This window comes from Orbicella faveolata, unplaced genomic scaffold (assembly GCF_042242905.1).
Source record: "Orbicella faveolata isolate gen_17 unplaced genomic scaffold, um_ofav_v1 contig_3, whole genome shotgun sequence".
In the NCBI taxonomy this organism is placed as follows: domain Eukaryota; kingdom Metazoa; phylum Cnidaria; class Anthozoa; order Scleractinia; family Merulinidae; genus Orbicella; species Orbicella faveolata.
Genome location: NW_028301558.1, coordinates 3,318,816 through 3,342,096, shown reverse-complemented (window position 1 = coordinate 3,342,096; position 23,281 = coordinate 3,318,816). Strand labels below are relative to the sequence as shown.

The window sequence follows — 23,281 nt, the reverse complement described above, 5'->3', positions numbered from 1 at the left end:
AGAGAGTTTTCTTGCTATATTCTTGAGTGAGAACAAACGCAAAAACATACGCGTAAGCTTACAACTAGCGCGAGCAGATCTTATTATTCATTCCCAGCGCGAGATTGAAGTCTTGTTTTCGACCCTGGAAAAACGCACCTTTTCCGTTAGCTCAGAGCATAAAACTACATATAAGCGCTCTGGTTCGTATTTCCTGTCTTATTCCCTGCCATCGCTGTGAAAAATACACAAGATAATCTCTCAACTCTCACCAATTGATCACGCAACGTGACAACATCCACGCGAGAGCCCCCGACATGTGCGTGCATCCGCGCGGATATATGACGTCAGGATGGCGCAATTTGTTCTAAAAATAGAAAAATTGTCCCATATCATAGGTTCGCGCGGATCCCAAGACTTACGGTCTCCGTCCCCGATTATGGCTCCTGATAAAACTTAGTGGTATACCGAGTGGTAGCGAATTGATGAAAACGATATCCCACATGTGAGGATATCAATTTTATCCAAACGTGTGATATCATTTTTTATATCAGTTTTGATCCTTTAACTTCACCTTAAGTTTTTGGTGTATGATCGAAACATCTTCGTATCTTCTTTGGAATTCTTCGGTCATCCTCATTCATCTTCGGAAAATGTTCGGAAACGTGCGGAAATCTTCGGAAAATCGCCTAAAATGTCGTTATATATTATTTTATTATATGATCGCTTGGAGATACGGAATTTCTCTTCCCATGGTAAAAAAATATTTCAACATTAGAAGCATTCTCGTCCCCAGTGCTACTCGTCTTAAAATGCCGTTGACGAGTAGCTCTGGACGCACCCAAAAATTCGAATTTTTTCATTGGCTGACAAAAAATGAATGCGCAGCAGAAATGAAAATTACAAAGCTCTACGCATTCCATTTTACTTCCGGCCCGGAGGCGGCACCTTCGCTCAGTTGACACAGGCGCGCTTTACGAAAAAACAAATGGTGACCTTTCCCGATCGATCCGAAGGAATCGTTAAAGTTTCCACGTAACCAAAGGAGTACGTCGCCTGCAACGGTGTCATTCACGATCGTAATCATCGTCCTTTGTTGTAGCAGCGGAGAAGGTGGGAAGAAACGTTTAGAACTCGGAGAATCAACCAGCTAATACAACAATTACTTTGTTGCTGACCATACCCCAAGAAATCATAAAATTAAGTTCGAATCGGCAGTGGGTTTTAAGAAACGTTTGTCTTCCTTTATGAAAAGCTTAAAATGAAACTTAGAGCCAGGTGAAAAGACGAAGAAATGTCACTCTTGCTAAGCAAATGTGGCACTGGAAATGCGAAGGTGAGTGTGTTTTTCTCTCTCTGAAAGATCAAGGAGATCAGATTCTAGCAGTCCAAAATGTATTGATATTAAATTGCCAAAATGAGTCAAAGGTCCGTGTTATAATACTCTGCTACGTACCTGGATGCTGTAGCAAATGGTCTGAACATGAAGTTTGGTTTGTTTCTTCCACATATTGTTATGTATGTATCTTTTACTATCTGTTAAGAAGCTTCTGCTGTTATAGATATATATAATATCTTTTTTTTTAGCTCCCCTCTCTTTATTATTGAGACCTCTCCTATAGTCTCCCCCAAAAAAACACAAACAAACCTTTTGTGGTCAGGCAAGAGTTTAGTTTGCTTTAGAGCCTTCACCCAAATTTATTTATTTTTTTTATAATTTACTTGTGGAAATGATGTGTAAAGGTAAATAACCATAGATAACCATAGCTGAAATTTGAGGCCCTTTCCTCTCCCCCCATTTTAGTTAGGAAGCAACTGTAACTAGCAAAACTTTATTCCATCACAATAACATTAATCAGTAAATAACAATAATTTATCATCCATGCAAATAACTGTAAACAAATATAAGAGACAATTATTTATACATGTATAACTGATAACGAATCATCAGGACTAGTGGGTTTCCAAATGTAATGTGGGAATTATCTCTACTAAAAACAAATCAAACATTAAAGGTGTACAGAGTTACATTAATATCCCCATAAGAAAAATATCATAATCTTTTTGTTAGCCTTTGAAAGATAATTTATTTCCTGCCATTATTTACTATTCTTTGTTAATTTTCAGACCATAATAGTGCTACATAAATTCCTTGAAGGATGACCATTTATGGATAATTCAAATGGGAATGTTGCTCTTGCAGTTCAATAAATACTACTGAAAAAAAAGGAGATGGAGAAAGAACCATTGTTGATAGTAAAGCTATGTGGCTGATGTTCTGATCAACCACAAGACGTAGAAAGTATACATTGAGATTTGTTGTTGCACATGGTTGTATAACAGGCTGAAGAGCCTTATTACCATGAAGTAACATGAATTGTAAAAGAGCAATGTCATTGCATTGTTTCCCATTCATTTTGTTCATGCAGTTTCCTAAAAAAAAATCTTCCTTAATGTACATTGAGGCACACCAATATGAATCACTCTCTTCACATCAGGAACCTCTACATGTATACCAATGCCAGATACTAATGTTATAGTTACATCATTTTAGCTGTATTATATTTTTGGTAACACCATGTACTCATATGGGAATACTGAAATAAATTGGTGTTGTTGTTGTTGTTGAAAGCACCCAAAAGATTAAGCTTTATATAAGCCGGTTGAAAGGTATAAAATGAACAAAAACAATTACATCGACAAAAGCAGTGGGGGATGGGGGACAAAATGGTGGAATAGCCCTATATCTAGTTTTGTAATGTCTACAGGCTTTTCTCAAGCCTGAATGTACAAAAACCATCATTAGATGTTCCAGATAAGCTAATTAAAATTGCTGCAGAGCCATTATGGAAGCCCCCAGCACACATGTATAACCACTCGATAACAACTGGCATAGGACTTTTATTTTTTTCTTGGCGTTTTTCTTAACATTGTTGTAACCACTTCAAAAGGCCAATTGCTACCCTATACCCTGGTTACCACACACATATTTTTTTTACTCTTTCCATAGCCATATGCAAAATAGATTTCTCTTCTCATATTTATTTAATTATAATACTGATGTAAATTAATTCTGTAAATAATGCACAATAAAAGTTGATCGATTGATTTAATTTGACAGTTGAATGATCTGTTGATTGTGTAAGACCCTTTTTTGTAAAAAAAAAATAGAACAGAATGGGGTTACTTGAAAAAATGAGGACATGAAAGATCATATGAAAGTGAGCACCTTTATTACATTCCTTGCAAGGAAACATGAGCAAAACTCCAATACAACAAAACTTTCCTGAGTTCAACAGATTTTTATTCCACTGCAGCTTACAAACCTATGTAAATAACCAGGAAGTAAATAGTTCCTACCATTAAAAAATTTTCCCTTCATCTATCAGCACGGCTTATATTTAAATCCTCTGGTCAGTGATGCAATTTCCACGGCTGATTTCCACAAACGCTTCCGTATGTCCATAAACAAATTTTACCGTGTCATCGATAGACGTAATACATGCCGTATCCTGATTACTTTGCTTGAAAGCTTTCACAACTGCACCTCGCTCTTTAAACTTCTCCTTTTTATCGAATATGAAGAGAAGAAACAACAAGAACACAGCTATCGATTCCTGAATTTTTCTGGACGGTCCACCACAAAATGCACCGCGAAACCCGTTGGTAAAATATTACACAAGCTGGCAATCGTGTTTGAAGCGGCGACGGCATTTAAGGCCGCTTTCTACTCTCTTTTTAACTCTAAATCACCTAACTTCAGCGAAGTGAAAACACATGTCAGCGTTCCGATCTGTTTACATCTGAAGAATACTCTCTATTCCTCTCTCCCCTCCCTCAGGATTAGTTTCTGAGCATGAGCAGATATACAGGCCAAAATTACGCATGCGTTACCGGATGTCCGTGATTTACGGACATCCGGTAATGGCTGCTACCAGAGCCCTCCGTTTCTCCGACCACGTGACCAAAAGAAACGGAGGCTCTGGGCACGAGAATGCATTAGAAGAGAAATTTCGTATCTCCGCGCGCGCGCATGTAATATGCTCTGTATGTTGTACATTCTCGTGCCCAGAGCCTCCGTTTCTTTTGGTCACGTGGTCGGAGAAACGGAGGGCTCTGGTAGCAGCCATTACCGGATGTCCGTAAATCACGGACATCCGGTAACGCATGCGTAATTTTGGCCTGTATATCTGCTCATGCTCAGAAACTAATCCTGAGGGAGGGAAAAGAGGAATAGAGAGTATTCTTCAGATGTAAACAGATCGGAACGCTGAAATGTGTTTTCACTTCGCCGAAGTTAGGTGATTTAGAGTTAAAAAGAGAGTAGAAAGCGGCCTTAAATGCCGTCGCCGCTTCAAACACGATTGCCAGCTTGTGTAATATTTTACCAACGGGTTTCGCGGTGCATTTTGTGGTGGACCGTCCAGAAAAATTCAGGAATCGATAGCTGTGTTCTTGTTGTTTCTTCTCTTCATATTCGATAAAAAGGAGAAGTTTAAAGAGCGAGGTGCAGTTGTGAAAGCTTTCAAGCAAAGTAATCAGGATACGGCATGTATTACGTCTATCGATGACACGGTAAAATTTGTTTATGGACATACGGAAGCGTTTGTGGAAATCAGCCGTGGAAATTGCATCACTGACCAGAGGATTTAAATATAATTCGTGCTGATAGATGAAGGGAAAATTTTTTAATGGTAAGAACTATTTACTTCCTGGTTATTTACATAGGTTTGTAAGCTGCAGCAGAATAAAAATCTGTTGAACTCAGGAAAGTTTTGTTATATTGGAATTTTGCTCATGTTTCCTTGCAAGGAATGTAATAAAGGTGCTCACTTTCATATGATCTTTCATGTCCTCATTTTTTCAAGTAACCCCATTCTGTTCTATTTTTTTTTTTTACAAAAAAGGGTCTTGCACAATCAACAGATCATTCAACTGTCAAATTAAATCAATCGATCAACTTTTATTGTGCATTATTTACAGAATTAATTTACATCAGTATTATAATTAAATAAATATGAGAAGAGAAATCTATTTTGCATATGGCTATGGAAAGAGTAAAAAAAATATGTGTGTGGTAACCAGGGTATAGGGTAGCAATTGGCCTTTTGAAGTGGCTACAACCATGTTAAGAAAAACGCCAAGAAAAAAATAAAAGTCCTATGCCAGTTGTTATCGAGTGGTTATATATGTGAGCTGGGAGCTTCCATAATAGCTCTGCAGCAATTTTAATTAGCTTATCTGGAACATCTAATGATGGTTTTTGTACATTCAGGCTTGAGAAAAGCCTGTAGACATTACAAAACTAGATATAGGGCTATTCCACCATTTTGTCCCCCATCCCCCACTGCTTTTGTCGATGTAATTGTTTTTGTTCATTTTATACCTTTCAACCGGCTTATATAAAGCTTAATCTTTTGGGTGCTTTCAACAACAACAACAACACCAATTTATTTCAGTATTCCCATATGAGTACATGGTGTTACCAAAAATATAATACAGCTAAAATGATGCAACTATAACATTAGTATCTGGCATTGGTATACATGTAGAGGTTCCTGTTGTGAAGAGAGTGATTCATATTGGTGTGCCTCAATGTACATTAAGGAAGATTTTTTTTTAGGAAACTGCATGAACAAAATGAATGGGAAACAATGCAATGACATTGCTCTTTTACAATTCATGTTACTTCATGGTAATAAGGCTCTTCAGCCTGTTATACAACCATGTGCAACAACAAATCTCAATGTATACTTTCTATGTCTTGTGGTTGATCCGAACATCAGCCACATAGCTTTACTATCAACAATGGTTCTTTCTCCATCTCCTTTTTTTTCAGTATTATTTATTGAACTGCAAGAGCAACATTCCTATTTGAATTATCCATAAATGGTCATCCTTCAAGGAATTTATGTAGCACTATTATGGTCTGAAAATTAACAAAGAATAGTAAATAATGGCAGGAAATAAATTATCTTTCAAAGGCTAACAAAAAGATTATGATATTTTTCTTATGGGGATATTAATGTAACTCTGTACACCTTTAATGTTTGATTTGTTTTTAGTAGAGATAATTCCCACATTACATTTGGAAACCCACTAGTCCTGATGATTCGTTATCAGTTATACATGTATAAATAATTGTCTCTTATATTTGTTCACAGTTTAATTTGCATGAATGATAAATTATTGTTATTTACTGATTAATGTTATTGTGACGGAATAAAGTTTTGCTAGTTACAGTTGCTTCCTAACTAAAATGGGGGGAGAGGAAAGGGCCTCAAATTTCAGCTATGGTTATCTATGGTTATTTACCTTTACACATCATTTCCACAAGTAAATTATAAAAAAAAAAATAATAAATTTGGGTGAAGGCTCTAAAGCAAACTAAACTCTTGCCTGACCACAAAAGGTTTGTTCGTGTTTTTGGGGGGGAGACTATAGGGGAGGTCTCAATAATAAAGAGAGGCGAGCTAAAAAAAAAAGATATTATATATATCTATAACAGCAGAAGCTTCTTGACAGATAGTAAAAGATACATACATAATAATATGTGGAAGAAACAAACCAAACTTCATGTTCAGACCATTTGCTACAGCATCCAGGTACGTAGCAGAGTATTATAACACGGACCTTTGACTCATTTTGGCAATTTAATATCAATACATTTTGGACTGCTAGAATCTGATCTCCTTGATCTTTCAGAGAGAGAAAAACACACTCACCTTCGCATTTCCAGTGCCACATTTGCTTAGCAAGAGTGACATTTCTTCGTCTTTTCACCTGGCTCTAAGTTTCCTTTTGAGCTTTTCATAAAGGAAGACAAACGTTTCTTAAAACCCACTGCCGATTTGAACTTAATTTTATGATTTCTTGGGGTATGGTCAGCGACAAAGTAATTGTTGTATTAGCTGGTTGATTCTCCGAGTTCTAAACGTTTCTTCCCACCTTCTCGGCTGCTACAACAAAGGACGATGATTACGATCGTGAATGACATCGTTGCAGGCGACGTACTCCTTTGGTTACGTGGAAACTTAAACGATTCCTTCGGATCGATCGGGAAAGGTCACCGTTTGTTTTTTCGTAAAGCGCGCCTGTGTCAACTGAGCGAAGGTGTGGAATACGTAGAGCTTTGTAATTTTCATTTCTGCTGCGCATTCATTTTTTGTCAGCCAATGAAAAAATTCGAATTTTTGGGTGCGCCCAGAGCTACTCGTCAACGACATTTTAAGACGAGTAGCACTGGGGACGAGAATGAATGCTGTATGGCACGGCGGAAAAACCGCTGATTGGCTGAAAAATCCGTTGTCTTGGAGCATGCTTAAGCGCTCGCCGCTGACAATTTGCGGCTGCAAACAAGTTTCGAAAATGTCTGAACAATTTGCAAGCGGGAGCATCGAACAGCAAGAAATATTGTGGATTTTTACCCAGTTAGAACCTCTACTTGTCACAGAGTATGCGGATTAAGCAAAAGTAAGTATGTTGCAAATGTTAGCCGGGTTTTGTCGCTTTCTTTGAGTGTTATTCTTTGTGTTGTGATTTCTTTTGTCCGTTAGTGTCGTGTTCATTTTGTGCCAAGCGGAAGCACGTGCTTAGTTTATTTACAATACTCTTCTGCAGATATTGGTGTACAGAAGACTTAACACAATGAACACAGCATAATGAAAAGCTATATTGAAAGGTAAGCCAAGTTTTCCTTCCTTTCCTTCCGTAAATGGTTGATTTTTGCTAGTGGCAACATTTTCTAGTTCGTGTGTGGCTTCGGAAACTTTTTGGCTCGATGAGTTTACATTTTAAAAGTTGAAGATTTTGTTCGCTGTCATTTGAATTACCCGTCATATCTTGACTTGCCTCTGGGAAGAGACCCGTTAGGTTTTTTGTCTGCCACGTTCATATAAATAAGTGACGAAAACCGTTGACACTGTACTGTAAATGAGCTTAATTTTGGAGATTTAAGGATATAAATCTTACATGAAATGAATGTTTTAAAAGCGTAGCCAACTTATGTTCAGTCCGGATATCAGCATACTATTCAAGGTGACACATTTCTTTCTACGTTTGGAAATATCCTCTGGCTTGTGTTGTCTATAATTTAAAAGTTCTTGCAGCGGTGCAAGAATCTGATATGACAGATGTACACTAAGTTTTTTTGTTTTGTTGTTATTGAATGGACTAATTGCGTGGTTTTGAAAGAATTTTTAAAAGTTATCTTGTAAAATTATTTTTTCACCTGAAGGCAGACTTTTTTGGGTTTAATTAGTCTGATGATGATGAGGTTAATGAAATGTTTTTATTTATTCATTTTTTACTGAGTGAAACCTCAAGAAGTAACACTCCTTTTGTTGTACTTCATGATTATGTTGTACTACATGATTTAAACTTCCCAGTTACAAAGCCAGCAAAATGACTGAGGTATTCACAATATAGGTTGAAAGAAGTTGCATAGTCTTTAACGCTCTACGCAGTGTTGTATAATGTATGAACAGTGCAGATACTAAGTTAATGACATTTCTTCTTGCAATGTAATAAGTATTCAAAGGATGAAGCCAAAGTATAGCTTAATTTAATTTTACATTTTTTCCTCTTTTTTTTACACAGTTAGACCTCAGATTTTCACACTCTCCTCTTCTCTTTCAATTACTTGATTCTCTGGCTGGAGACAGTGTGACATGACCGTGTACATCGACTTGAAGAAGTCTTTTTCATGGATGAAATGAATGCCATCTTCCTTGGAGAGGATACTAAATGATATGTCCCCTTTCATAAGAAGATTAAGGAATAATAAAAGGGATAATTAAGGAACCAAATGTATGGAACATTTATTTCAGGATTCCCCAGTAATTAATAAAGAAAAATGTTTGAAGACAGAAAAATTATAGTTTGGTAAACAACTTGGTTGGGATTTGACTTCTTAAAAATTTGTAGATCATAATATTTTGGTGTGGAAGTTTATGCGATATTTAACAATTATTCTTTGCAATTGAGGTGAATGGTGGCTGTTATTCACTGAGATTGACAAGTTTTTAGTATATGTACAAAGTGATCTCAACAACAGATGAAAAGGAAACCATTAAAAGATAATTTAATTGACCTCTCAATTCATGCGTTGAAAACATGCAAGCAGTATGAAGATGTGCACAATTCTTGACAGAATCTTCTAACATGGCAAGTCTAGTTAACCTGCGATAAAATCCTCTTTGATCACAATCTAGCAAAATGGTCTTTTACCACAGTTCAAATCAGCAATCTAAGTGAAAAGTCTGTTTGCAAAACAATTTCATTGCTCAATCAAAGTTTTCATTTTCACTTGAAATGAAAATTGAAAATTCAAAACTTTGAAGACTTTTTTTGTATTTTCTGGTACAGTATCTTCTTGTATTCTCGGGATTTCTGTTTCAGAAACAGTGGCGGAACATAAGTTTTCCCCAGCCATTTTGTTATTGTTTGGATCACGCATCATTCACTCGTTAGGGAGTGAATAATTATCAATTATTCCACGAGAGCATGTTGGATATGAGATAATAGATAGCCAACAAGGCACATAGCGCTGAGTTGGCTTTAATCTTCTCATATCCAAAAGGGGCAAGTGGAATAATTGTTTTATTAAAAAGGTCCCTAAAATATAGAAAACTAGACTTAAATAACAATAAAAATGCTCAAAAAATCATGCATACGCTTTCCATATTTGTAGAGCATGGTATAATGGCTCATAACCCCTGATGGCTAAAACAATGAAAACTCTCAAATTGCGTTATCCAATGATCCAGTTTTTTAATGATACTCATTGTGTGTTTGTGTTGGATTTTATTTTTATTTCAGTTTAGTTTTCTATATTTGGACGGTGTTTTTAATGAAACAATTCTAGTCACGCTTGTTTGGTCTCTTTGTTTGGGAATGGGAGAGGTTAACTTAACAGTAGTTTTTACATGTAGTTATTTTGGAATTGCAAATCTCTAAGTTGCATTTTAATCAGATTAACATTTTGCTGAGACATCATTTGCCTGATCTGATTAATTTACCAAAAAGTGAATTGCGGTGCCAGAAGATAACCATATCCACCTCAAGGGAGGTCAATGGAAATTCTGAGGAGTTGTGGGGGAGGGGGGGGGGGGGGGGGGAGGAAGAATTCGAAACTTAAAATTTTAAAAGGAAAGTATGAAGGTGAACTGGCATTTTCAGTGGGGTGTTCAGAGGAAGGGGTTTGCTCCAAATGCATGTGTTATGATATGAGCCCTTGTTGCTGCACTGATGTTGATAGAGATTTGAATATCTTCTGTATCTGCTATAATCTTATTTTCTACAGTAGTGGGTTATCAGTCCTCAGCCCAACACCCAACCTAGAAAGCCAGGTGATCACAATTTGTCTGGTCCCTATCCTTCAACCTACCAGAAGTGCAAGACTCCAGCTGACATAGCTCAAGGGGTCATGGATACAAAAACCATCCCTCCGCAATAAGGTGGTGACCCCTTAAGATGGTTGGAAGTTGGGGGAGGGAGTAAACAAAATTTGGTGGCAGGGTCTGCAAGGGTATGGAATTTATCTGGAACACAATGTGAAACAGAATTTTGTTGCAGTGTAGGCTACTGAACCTTCTCCCTAAAAGTATCTAGGAGAGATGGCATACGGTATTTGCTTGGAACAAGACTTAAACTTACTATTGGGGGAGGAGGGATGGTGCAGTTTTCATGTGTTTTCTTAAAATGGTGCTTTTTGCAAAAAGGCATGCTTTCCAACGTGGTCAGTGTAAGACACAGACTCTGGACGGCAGGTCAGGTGTTAAAATGCAGACTGTAGACTTTTTAAGTGTTACTGTGTGTTAACAGTAAACAGACCAACCTTATTCAAGTCGAAAGAAGTGAGAGTTTAGCCTAAATAGTTCTAGGGTTAGACTGAATATCACTTGGGTTAGCTGGGAAGGATCTAGGGGGCTTTGGCTGGTTCGGTGGAACCTCCTAGATTAAAAAAAGAAATAAAACATAACATGCTAACTTGGCTCCAGAATAACAGAAATCCCATTTCCAATTCAAGGACCACGTTTCAAAAATTTCCGGCGTGAAAGCCACCGGTCCCCCCACAGGGGACCGCCTTTTAGCAGTTCGTATCTCGAAACCCCTGCTCTGTATCCGCCCCAGGGTTAGCCTGAATATTTTCTCCAGTTAGCCTGTTTAAGGTTAGCTCTCGATAAAACACGATTCAGTTATAATGTCTGCAGTATCTATTTCCCCCTTACTCTGCAGTCTGCAGCGCACAGTCTGCGTTTGACACTGCCTGAATTTCGATGTAACTACAAGCCTTCACATAAACGAATGTTCCGCCAGTATAAAGTGGAACGAGAACCCCTTTTGGCGGATTACTTTTTTCGTTAACACAATGGAGAAATGTTTGCAATAACGAAGCCCGCAGCTAGCTGCGGGGAAAGCTGCGTAGCCAAGGAACAAGAATCGTAGTAAGAAGTAGCATAAGCCATATTATTATATGGAGAAGAGTGTTTTACTGAGAACTAAACCACTCGTAAATTCCATACGCCACTTCATCCGGGACCCGAGTGGCGTATTTTCCGTATGTCACCTTTCTGAGTGTCGTATCGTTCAATGACGTCACGATTCCCGCCTTTTGCTTTTGTTGAATTGGTTTCAATATTTAGTCTCCATATAATAAAAAGAACATTACACGTTGGCTCGAAGATATGAATTTTATGTTCTCGTGGCAAGAACAATATCTCACGAGTGAGCGCAGCGAACGAGTGAGATATTGTTCTTGCCACTCGAACATAAAATTCATATCTTCTCGCCACCGTGTAATATCCTCTATATATCAAACACAGGCTGACATAAACAAAGAGCAATTTATTTTATCCTTCAAGCTGTATTACATATACAATACAACTTTCTACAATGCCATATTAAACCTCTATAAGCTTAATACAAGTTTTCAGCTCAAATCAGTACATGGCATCCACTGAAGCGGCAAAACAAGGCACGAATGAATAGCACACAAGCGAAACACAACAAAATTAGGCATTAGTGTGTACTACTTACGAATTCGTCCTCCACTTTTCTTCAGGCAACGATACAAAAGTCCATGAACAAATAGCATTTAAAAATTTTCATCAGCACGAAAAAAAAGTCATATTTTATATGTTCCGTAAAATTAAACAAGCTACAAGAAATTGCGGTTCAAAACCATAAAGAACTTGACACGACCTTAAGAAAAGGAAAAACGGTACCTCGGGTGAATTTGGAAAAGCTGAAAGTTTCCTTTCGGAAGAGCTGTCTTTATCGCCTGAGAAAACTGACAACACCGTTTCGATCCTCTCGATTACAGTCAAAACATCAGCACGGATCATTGCCTAAAGTAGCCGAGTTGTTTGTAACTGCCTTGAACGAGCAAGATGTTGCCAAAAGCCATGACAATGACGTGTTCGTTTTTGATTCGTCGTCCGCCATTTTGAAAATGGAAAGGCGGGAAGACGAACCGAAATCTACTGCGCATGAGCAGCGGTTTTTCCGCCGTGCTCTCTGCTCTGTATATGTTGATGCAACTGCAGTGTGTATTGTAAGATGCTAACTGAGTTTTTTCCTGATTGCTCTATGCTTACGGGTTGTTCCAGGATCGAATCTTACTAGGAATGGCGTCGTTTTATTCACTCGCCGTTCTGATCGCTACATTAAATTTCATTCGCGCTGCTTGCCAAGGCTCAGAGCACCTGGAACAGGCAAAGTTTCTTTTCTCATTAATTTTATGGTTCAAGCGCGGGCGGCACAGGCCGAAGAGATGTTTTACGATTACCATAAGTCAAGTGATTCCTTACACTGCGAGATCATTTGAGGAATTGTTTATGCCATTACATAATCTGATGAAAAAAAGATAACATACAAACAATTTTCCCTCCACGAGAAATACACTTAATAGGCGTGGAGAGGGTAAATGGTTATCTACTTACTTATACTTTCTGCTGTTTACAGGAAGATCGAGACCAAAAGCTCTCTCAAGTGAGTATTTGCCGACTTCATCAATTCATGGATTATTCATGGCTATATTTTAAATAGTGTTTAATGACCTTGCCCAGGTTCGAAAAGTGGATAACGCTATCCACTGGATAAATCACTATCCAGTAAATAGCATGGTTTGTTTTGTTAACACCTATCCACTGAATAGCGATTTATCCGGTGGACAGCGTTATCCAGCCTTTGAACAACTGGGGCCTGATGGGAAACGTTGCGACCCAAACTGGTAACTGGTCGTGCATGGGGAAAAAACAGTAACCGAAAACAACATTTAATTAAAGTAGTGGAGATTTTCATTTATTGTATCCGACGGTAGTGGATGGAGGTTTTCATCGCAAATATGCTGTCGTAATTGTGGGCAACTAACTTTCTAGTTTTTGAGGCCCTATAATTGATTACTTTTCAACTTGCTGTCTAAAAAGTGACCCTCTAGCCAAAATCATGTTTCGAAACGAAAGTTTTCGAAAAGGGGTAAAATAGTGCCGCTTCCGGAAAAAGTTAACAACACAAAGAAAAGGGAGTCCTTGGTTGAGCAAAATTTGGCAGATGGGAACTTAATCATTATTGCTTTATATTATTATGTAAAACTTAGTGGTATACTAAGTGGTAGCAAATTGATAAAAACGATATCCCATATGTGAGGATATCAATGTTATCCACACGTGTGATATCATTTTTTATATCAGTTTTGTTCCTTCAACTTCACCTACAGTTTTTGGTGTATGATCGAAACATCTTCGTATCTTCTTTGGAATTCTTCGGTCATCCTCATTCATCTTCGGAAAACGTTCAGAAACGTGCAGAAATCTTCGGAAATGGTTCGGAAATCTTCGGAAAATCGCCTGAAAAGTTGTTATATATTATTTTATTACATGGTAGCTTGGAGATACGGAATTTCTCTTCCCACGGTAAAAAATATTTCAACACTAGAATATAATAGAAATTTCGTATCTCCGCGCGCGCGCATGTAATTTGCTCTGTATATGTTGATGCAACTGCAGTGTGTATTGTAAGATGCTAACCGAGTTTCTTCCTGCCTGTTCTATGCTTACGGGTCGTTCCAGGATCGAACCTTACGAGAAATGGTGTCGTTTTATTCACTCGCCGTTCTGATCGCCATAGTAAATTTCATTTGCGCTGCTTGTCAAGGCTCGGAACACCTGGAACAGGCAAAGTTTTTTTCTCATTAATTTTATGACTCGAGCGAGAAAGGCACAGGCCGAAGAGATGTTTTTTTCGATTACCATAAGTCAAATTTGCCGCAAACGGTTAAGTGATTCCTTGCCATTATATAATCTGATGAAAAAAGATAACATACAAACAATTTTCCCTCCATGAGAAATACCCATAATAGGCGTGGAGAGGGTAAATGGTTATCTACTTACTTATACTTTCTGCTGTTTACAGAAAGAAAGGGAACAGAATCGAGTGAGTATTTGTCGACTTCCGTCAATTCATGGATTATTTATGGCCATATTTTAAATAGTATTATGTGCTGGCCCAGGTTGTTCGAAAAGTGGATAACGTTATCCAAGTGATAAATCACTATCCAGTAAATAGCGTGGTTTGTTTTATTAACACTTATCCACTGGATAGCGATTTATCCGGTGGACAGCGTTATCCAGCCTTTAAACAACTGAGGCCTGATGGAAAAGGTTGCGACCCAAACTGGTATCTGGTCGTGCATGGGGAAAAAACAATAATCGAAAACAGCATTTAATTAAAGTAGTGGAGGTTTTCATTTATTGTATGCGGTGGTAGTGGATGGAGGTTTTCATTGCAAATATGCTGCGGTGTTTCCCTTTTAAGTGGTTTAAAGTGATCTCTTAATTTGAAATGAGCTAATACTGTTCTAAAATAATACAACGATTTGGGTCTATGACCAGGAAGCGGAAGGGACCAATTTTGGCATTCAGTTATCCCAGTATCTTCAGGTATCATTTCAAAGATCAATGGAATCGTTTCAACTTATGGCAAGAATTTTCAATTGACATAATATCTGCTTTGCTAGGTGCTCGCGTAGTTCAACCTGATCGAGCCTGGAGAGCTGGAGGGACAACATTACAAGGCTACAGTACACAGCAGTTTATGACTGCTGAGCCAATCAAGGTGGATCCCACAAGGAAGGTTGAACTGGTGCTCAGACTTGTGGCAAGGTAATACGGAATAATAATACGCGTTTGTGTCCTCAGAAATCTGGCTAATCTCGGCTGATATGACTAGCTACACTTCTCTAATGAAGACGAATCGCCCTGCCCAGCATTTTCCACGAAAACTAGTTGTTGTAAGAATACTAGAAGAGTAAGTAGCGGTAAAAGCTCTTTGTCGTCTTATGTTTTCTGTTGTTGTTTTCAGAGAAGACGAGGACGACCTCGTGTTTCCCAAAGATGAGTGCAAACCGCTGTCCACTTTGTGTCCCCCACCTGTCCCAGAGTAAAGAGAAACTTGGACAGAGCCTGAAATGCCATTCGGTCAATGTGAATGTTAATCCTGTGCCTACAAGGCGCTATGAAATATTCTTAGTTTTTTGGCACTGCCTGAGTGGTGATGGTAGTCTAGCAGGAGGTTTACTGATCACTTTCAGAAAAAAAGATACAACGGCTAGAAGTGCAGATTAGCTCAAAATAGATTACATTACTTGCAAAAAAATTCGGTCGGACAAAAAAATAAAAGTGTCCGAAAATATAACCGTCCGAAACATTTACAGTACAGTATAAAGCTTTTAAGTAGCTGCAAAGCTCTTATTTTTTTCCTGGTTTCCTTTATGGAACGAACTGTACTTGTGAAACTGCTAAAGATACGTAATGCCTTGATGGAATTTGTGTTATTTTCTCGTCGGTGTATTCTAAAACCTTGAGGTAAAACTATTATATCATTTTCACTGATGTTGTTTCACTCAAATTCGTGTTTTGTACCGGAAATTTGCTTACGTTATGTTTCAGCAGTGTCCGAATTTTGCGTCCGAAATTTGTCTGAAATGAGATAAAAAGTGTCCGAAAATGAACTTTCCGAAATAAAACGTCCGAAGTTTTTTGCAATTAATGTTTTCATAGTTATCATTGGAATTAATTGATATTCCCAGAATTTGTGTAAGCAGTTAGTGTCACTCAAATTCAAACTGAAATCGACTCGTTATTTTGCAATATTTAACTCAGAGACCAGTCATGTTAGACCAGCATTTTGCTAGTGATGGTGTCATAGCTAAGGATAAGTCGTAGAACATGTAGATTTAAAGAGTTACGATATTGAAGCTAGTCGGAATAAACATCCTTTGATACAGTAGGTCTCCGTTGTTTAGACTATTGTTTGTGACAACTGAATTGAGGCTAATAGCACTTCACGCTTCTCTCGAAATTGACATGTCATTGTATTGGACGTAAGGAGAACAAAACCTGATTCTGTTGACAAGGTACAAGAAAAAAGTCGAGTTTTTTAAGGTTACTCCAAACCTTTGCGGGTGTCCTCCAGAAACAAATTCGTATGCGCGCTGTTTTCAAGGAAACCCCCACAAACTATATATCGATACAAAGATTATGAAATGTAGAATTCAATAAAATTATATTCTGTTTTGCCGTTTGCTTTCCTAAGGCCGCAAAAGCCGTTAACGTCAAAACTACCGACTGAAATTCCAGGGAATTAATCGGGTATCAAATGCGATCGTTGACGCAAAATATCTGTGGAGCGTTAATCACAAAGCATCAGTCTCTTTAAAAGAGTGCCAGCATTTTCTTTTATTTCTATTGGTTATCTTTTTATAGATTTGTCAAGTTCCACTATCGAAAAATTCGCGTAACGTGTTGCGTCAGAGGCCGCCAGAGAAAGGTATTTGAAATAAAAAAATTCCCAGACATGCTTTTGGTCTTTATCTATCAGTTAATGTTCTACCCAAATTTCACAGCAAACCGTTGATTCATTTAAAGTGGAAGGATTCTCTAGGCTCGATTTCCGCCGCTCTCTAGTGTCTGGTCTGCGTCCCTCGCCTTCGGGGTAGGAGCGCGGGCTCCTTTCCCGAACAGCGGCTGGTGATCGAACCTAAGGATTCTCTCGAAAAACAAGTACGAGTTTTCGCATTCTTAAGATTTATAAACGTGTCACGCCTTCCCATAGGGGGGATACGTCAACTCAAAAAGCCGCTAGCCAATGAGATAACAACCCCTACCATTCACAGTATGTAAACTGGAGGCTATAATGTTACAGTCACCTTTTAGGCCCACACGGTTTAGACTGGTGGTCAACAATCATGGGCAAAACGGAAGGAAAGCGATGTGCACCAAAACAAAAACAATTGCCGAAGCGTGAAGCGTGCAGGCTTGGCCCTCTTTACAAGGAGGTAGGGTAATCCTAGCACTCCCACAAGTCTTATAATTTCTTTTCTTTTTTTGTTTTTTATGGACGCGTTTACAAGGCAGGTCGGGTTACCATTAGGCCTACCCTACCTGCCTTGTAAACGTTCTGCTAAGGTCACCTCGCCTATCCGACCAGGACAACTTTATTCGGGGCTCCAAGAAACAACATATGATAAAATACCAGCAAAACAAACATATTAATTCGTATTATCTCACATTTATTTTCTAGTTTTGCTTTTGATTGAAAATGTTTCGATTCGTCGCACCTATTGCAAAATTGTTTATGATAATTATTTTTGCTGACAAATTCATCCCACACTAAGGCAAAATAACTGTCTGGGATTTCAACTGAGCTTAGAAATTGAAACGATTTCAGTGGGCTGATAAACCCCGTAATTCAAGTAAAAATAGGTCTTGACAATATAATCACTATCAGTTGCGTGTGTTATTCACCAGGTTAACTAAAGCGTGACCGGCCAGGGCTCGGGAAGTAGGGTAAACCCTACCTAGCCTGCTGAACAGGCGGGTTTTCGACTCGCGCTTCGCGTAAGTGGTCACGCTCCGCGATCGTGAATCGCCTTTCGCTTTCTGCCTCACTAATCCACTAGACCGTTCCAAGCTCTCGGTCATTGGGGACGATCGAAAAAGCGGGCGCGGGACGAGCGGGGTCTGGTAAAACAAACAAACAAACAAACAATTAAAGGAGGGGGCGTTCTCTCTTCCTCTACCAGACCCCGCTCGTCGCTTGTCGCCCAGTCGCATTTTTGATCGTCCCCATTGACCGAGAGCCTGGAACGGCTAGTGGATTGTTCTGGAAGCTAACCTCACCTGAAACATTTTGCTTGTGAATGCAGGTTATCTTTGACCCTGCTAGGGTCAACTCTAGTTGCTTGTAACTAGTGCCTTAGAAAGCTTTAGATCTCCTTGAGCGTCCACCCACTGACTCACATGAAGCTACACAATGTAATTTCGCATCGAACAGCATCAAACAAGGTATAACTGGCTGTAGGCTGCTGAGATTATTTGAGCCACGATGAGATCTCAACATGTTGCCTCTAGCTTTACACCTCAGTATTTTCCTGATTTGGGGGTGTCAGCCAGATTCCTGGTGCAAAACGTTTCCTTTTAATGAAAGAGAGATTCCGATTAGCGGAAAATGTGCTCGCCTCTCTCCATCTGGTTTTTTCTAAAGTGCTCACTGCTTGCAAGACAAATTTGATCACTGTTCGTGCTCGCAAAAATAAACGTACTGCTCGCATGCAAATGTTTGCAAAGACTATTCGATCGATACCCCTATGTACGCATCAAGCCCAAATTATTATTATATACTAAGAGTAATTTTTGAAAATTTTTGGATCCTTAACTTGGAAATTTCGTATCTCCGCGCGCGCGCATGTAATTTGCTCTGTATATGTTGATGCAACTGCAGTGTGTATTGTAAGATGCTAACCGAGTTTCTTCCTGCCTGTTCTATGCTTACGGGTCGTTCCAGGATCGAACCTTACGAGAAATGGTGTCGTTTTATTCACTCGCCGTTCTGATCGCCATAGTAAATTTCATTTGCGCTGCTTGCCAAGGCTCGGAACACCTGGAACAGGCAAAGTTTTTTTCTCATTAATTTTATGACTCGAGCGAGAAAGGCACAGGCCGAAGAGATGTTTTTTTCGATTACCATAAGTCAAATTTGCCGCAAACGGTTAAGTGATTCCTTGCCATTATATAATCTGATGAAAAAAGATAACATACAAACAATTTTCCCTCCATGAGAAATACCCATAATAGGCGTGGAGAGGGTAAATGGTTATCTACTTACTTATACTTTCTGCTGTTTACAGAAAGAAAGAGAACAGAATCGAGTGAGTATTTGTCGACTTCCGTCAATTCATAGATTATTTATGGCCATATTTTAAATAGTATTATGTGCCGGCCAGGTTGTTCGAAAAGAGGATAACGTTATCCAAGTGATAAATCACTATCCAGTGAATAGCGTGGTTTGTTTTATTAACACTTATCCACTGGATAGCGATTTATCCGGTGGACAGCGTTATCCAGCCTTTAAACAACTGAGGCCTGATGGAAAAGGTTGCGACCCAAACTGGTATCTGGTCGTGCATGGGGAAAAAACAATAATCGAAAACAGCATTTAATTAAAGTAGTGGAGGTTTTCATTTATTGTATGCGGTGGTAGTGGATGGAGGTTTTCATTGCAAATATGCTGCGGTGTTTCCCTTTTAAGTGGTTTAAAGTGATCTCTTAATTTGAAATGAGCTAATATTGTTCTAAAATAATACAACGATTTGGGTCTATGACCAGGAAGCGGAAGGGACCGATTTTGGCATTCAGTCATCCCAATATCTTCAGGTATCATTTCAAAGATCAATGGAATCGTTTCAACTTATGGCAAGAATTTTCAATTGACATAATATCTGCTTTGCTAGGTGCTCGCGTAGTTCAACCTGATCGAGCCTGGAGAGCTGGAGGGACAACATTACAAGGCTACAGTACACAGCAGTTTATGACTGCTGAGCCAATCAAGGTGGATCCCACAAGGAAGGTTGAACTGGTGCTCAGACTTGTGGCGAGGTAATACGGAATAATAATACGCGTTTGTGTGCACAGAAATCTGGCTAATCTCGGCTAATATGACTAGCTACATTTCTCTAATGAAGACGAATCGCCTTGCCCAGCATTTTCCACGAAAACTAGTTGTTGTAAGAATAAAAGAAGAGTAAGTACCGGTACAAGCTATTTGTCGTCTTATGTTTTCTGTTGTTGTTTTCAGAGACGACGAAGACGACCTCGAGTTTCCCAAAGATGAGTGCAAACTGCTGTCCACTTTGTGTCCCCCACCTGTCCCAGAGTAAAGAGAAACTTGGACAGAGCCTGAAATGCCAGTCGGTCATTGTAAATGTTAATCCTGTGCCGACAAGGAGCTATGAAAATTTTTGCCGCTGCCTGAGTGGTGATGGTAGTCTAGCAGAAGGTTTTCTGGTCACTTTCAGAAAAAAGATACAACGGCTAAAAGTGCAGATTAGCTCAAAATAGATTACATTACTTGCAAAAAATTTCGGACGATTTTAATTTCGGACAAAAAAATAAAAGTGTCCGAAAATAAAACCGTCCGAAACATTTACAGTACAGTAACTTTTAAGTAGCTCCAAAGCTCTTATTTTTTTCCTGGTTTCCTTTATGGAACAAGCTTTAGTTGAGAAATTGCTTAAGATACTTAATGCCTTGATGGAATTTGTGTTACTTTCTCGTCGGTGTACTCTAAAACCTTGCGGTAAAACCATTATATCATTTTCACTGATGTTGTTTCACTCAAATTCGTGTTTTGTACCGGAAATTTGCTTGAGCAATGTTTCAGCAGTGTCCAAATTTTGCGAAATTTGTCTGAAATGAGATCAAAAGTGTCCGAAAATGAACTTTCCGAAGTAAAACGTCCGAAGTTTTTTGCAATTAATGTTTTCATAGTTATCATTGGAATTAATTGATATTCCTATCAGTTGTGTAAGCAGTTAGTGTCACTCAAATTCAAACTGAAATCGACTCGTTTTTTTGCTATTTTGCAATATTTAACTCAGAGACCAGTCATGTTAGACCAGCATTTTGCTAGTGATGGTGTCATAGCTAAGGATAAGTCGTAGCACATGTAGAATTAAAGAGTTACGATATTGAAGCTAGTGAATAAACATCCAATAATACAGTAGGTCTCCATTGTTTAGAATTGTTTGTGACAACTGAATTGAGGCTAATAGCCCTTCACGCTTCTCTCGAAATGGACATGCCGTTGTATTGGACGTAAGGAGAACAAAACCTGATTCTGTTGACAAGGTACAAGAAAAAAGACGAGTATTTTAAGGTTACTCCAAACCTTTGCGGGTGTCCTCCAGAAACAAATTCGTACGCGCGCTGTTTTCAAGGAAACCCCCACAAACTATATATCAATAGAAAGATTATGAAATGTAAAATTCAATAAAATTATATTCTGTTTTGCCGTTTGCTTTCCTAAGGCCGCAAAAGCCGCTAACGTCAAAACTACCGACTGAAATTCCAGTGAATTAATCGGGTATCAAATGCGATCGTTGATGCAAAATATCTGTGGAGTGTTGATCACAAAGCACCAGTCTCTTTAAGAGAGTGCCAGCATTTTCTCTAATTTCTATTGGTTATCTTTTTATAGATTTGTCAAGTTCCACTATCGAAAAATTCGCGTAATCGAGCTTAGGGATTCTCTCGAGAAACGAGTACGAGTTTTCGCATTCTAAAGATTTATAAACACGTCACGCCTTCCAAGAGGGATATGTCAACTCAAAAAGTCGCCAGCCAATGAAATAACAGAACCCCTACCATTCACAGTATGCAAACTGGAGGCGATAGTGTTACAGTCACGTTTTAGGCGCATGCGGTTTAGACCGGTGGTCAACAATCATGGGCAAAACGGAAGGAAAGCGATGTACACAAAAACAAAAAGAACCCGAGGAACAATTGCCGAAGCGTGAAGCGTGCAGGCTAGGCTCTCTTAACAAGGAGGTAGAGTAATCCTAGCACTCCTTCAAGTCTTTTTTTTTTTTTTTTCATGGACGTGTCTACAAGGCAGGTCGGGTTACCATTAGGCCTACCCTACCTGCCTTGTAAACGCACTGCTCGCATGCAAATGCTCGCAAAGACTATTCGATACCCCTAACACTGTACGCATCGAGTCCGAATTATTATTATAACCTAAGAGTAATTTTGAAAATTTTTGGTTCCTTAACTTGGCTGAAAAAGTACTGGTGGCTGATGTACAAAAAAGACCCCAATTGCGTGTTTTGTGAAATCTGTACGAAAGTTTAAACGTCTAACGGAATGAGCAAAGAGTCCGAGTGCAGAAATTTTCAAAATACTACGCTCTTTTGACATGCTGGTCGCCAAGAACACTAAATGGCGAACTATTTATCCACGAGGGTATGGGATTTTTTTATGGGTCTCGGACCCAAACTATTGGACCTGGGACTCGTAGTTTGCTGGCTGTGTGAGTACCAGGACTCGCTACAGTCTTTGTCTAGATGGATCGATGTTCCAGTTTGGCCCGAGGTCGAGTGTGCAAGGTTCACTGCCAAGTTGTTTTGTAGAGTTTATGTGCATGACTTTAAGGTCTTAAGTTGGGAGAGTGAGGAAAAACAATATCATATTTAGACGCGCTTGTATTACGACGTACTACGACGTAAATAAAACCACAAGTTCATACACACAATGTAAGCGATTGCCATTCACTGCAATGTGAATTAGTTGACACACCAAAACTTTGGAGAGGAAGAAATGCCGTAAATAGCTGTTCAAAGTTTCGGCTTCACTGAGTAAATCCTGTTCATGAAAAGATCTCATGGGTAGCATTCACCCTCCACCATTGGACGTCCGCGGGTTAGAGGCCTCAGGGAAAAACTTTTGAGACACTTAAGGGACCACTAAAGGATTTTTTAGATATTTACTGAAAATTTACTGGTTTACCTCATTTTGTATGGCTCTGTGATTCTTGTTAACTATCGTGGAAATCAGTTTGTGAGTCGCTGCCATGTCGAACAGGATTTGACGATTTTTCTAGCTGTGACAGAATTGACAAGGTTAAAAAGGAAGAAGAGAGCATTATAAAAGAGAATAGGGAGCGAGAAGTTGGCGGAAGACCGCCATTAGGGACTCCTCTAGCCACGGAAAAAGCTAGTATTATCCCGTGAGTGACCATTGGTCAGGTTTATTTCTTTCTTGTTCCCTTCTCAACGTTGATTACGAGAAAATCAGCCCACACGCTTGACAAAATGTGACGAGGCGTGAAGACATTGGGGCCAATGGGTACAGAAACTACGTCATCGTAGGTAAACAAACGGGGACTCCCCTGCAAAGACCTCAGCTCTGCTTTTTCCGCTTTGCATTAAGTAGCAATGGCGTCCGTGTACGCACAAGAAGAGAAT

General features: G+C 38.9%; 2 protein-coding genes and 3 long non-coding RNA genes across 6 annotated transcripts in view; 4 read left to right on the top strand and 1 right to left on the bottom strand.

The window, feature by feature from the left end:
• LOC149106083 (uncharacterized) overlaps positions 1-16,266 on the top strand; it is a 40,949-nt gene extending 24,683 nt beyond the window's left edge. Inside the window, exons 2-5 of one of the 2 annotated variants that reach the window (XM_089297277.1) lie at positions 12,946-12,972; positions 14,395-14,415; positions 14,999-15,143; positions 15,343-16,266. In XM_089297277.1, the coding sequence (XP_089153403.1) occupies positions 12,946-12,972; positions 14,395-14,415; positions 14,999-15,143; positions 15,343-15,424 (275 nt within the window). In that variant the 3' untranslated portion in view covers positions 15,425-16,266. Of the gene's footprint in view, positions 1-10,121; positions 15,144-15,342 lie in introns of those variants that run through there. The other variant, XM_089297276.1, reaches the window with a different exon arrangement.
• On the top strand, positions 762-3,092 carry LOC149106086 (uncharacterized). Its single transcript, XR_016209567.1, has 2 exons — positions 762-1,315; positions 2,107-3,092. It is a non-coding gene; the product is annotated as an uncharacterized LOC149106086 (long non-coding RNA).
• LOC149106085 (uncharacterized) lies at positions 4,923-7,190 on the bottom strand. The gene is made up of 2 exons (XR_016209568.1): positions 6,705-7,190; positions 4,923-5,908 (listed from the first exon to the last, which is right to left on the bottom strand). It is a non-coding gene; the product is annotated as an uncharacterized LOC149106085 (long non-coding RNA).
• LOC149106084 (uncharacterized) lies at positions 7,323-9,077 on the top strand. Its single transcript, XR_016209566.1, has 3 exons — positions 7,323-7,452; positions 7,600-7,660; positions 8,578-9,077. It is a non-coding gene; the product is annotated as an uncharacterized LOC149106084 (long non-coding RNA).
• A 3,046-nt stretch (positions 16,267-19,312) lies between the features above and the next one.
• Positions 19,313-21,039, top strand: LOC149106082 (uncharacterized). The gene is made up of 2 exons (XM_089297278.1): positions 19,313-19,916; positions 20,116-21,039. Exons 1-2 carry the CDS (start codon positions 19,639-19,641, stop codon positions 20,195-20,197), a joined length of 360 nt encoding a protein of 119 aa, XP_089153404.1. The 5' UTR covers positions 19,313-19,638; the 3' UTR covers positions 20,198-21,039.
• Positions 21,040-23,281: the final 2,242 nt, after the last annotated feature.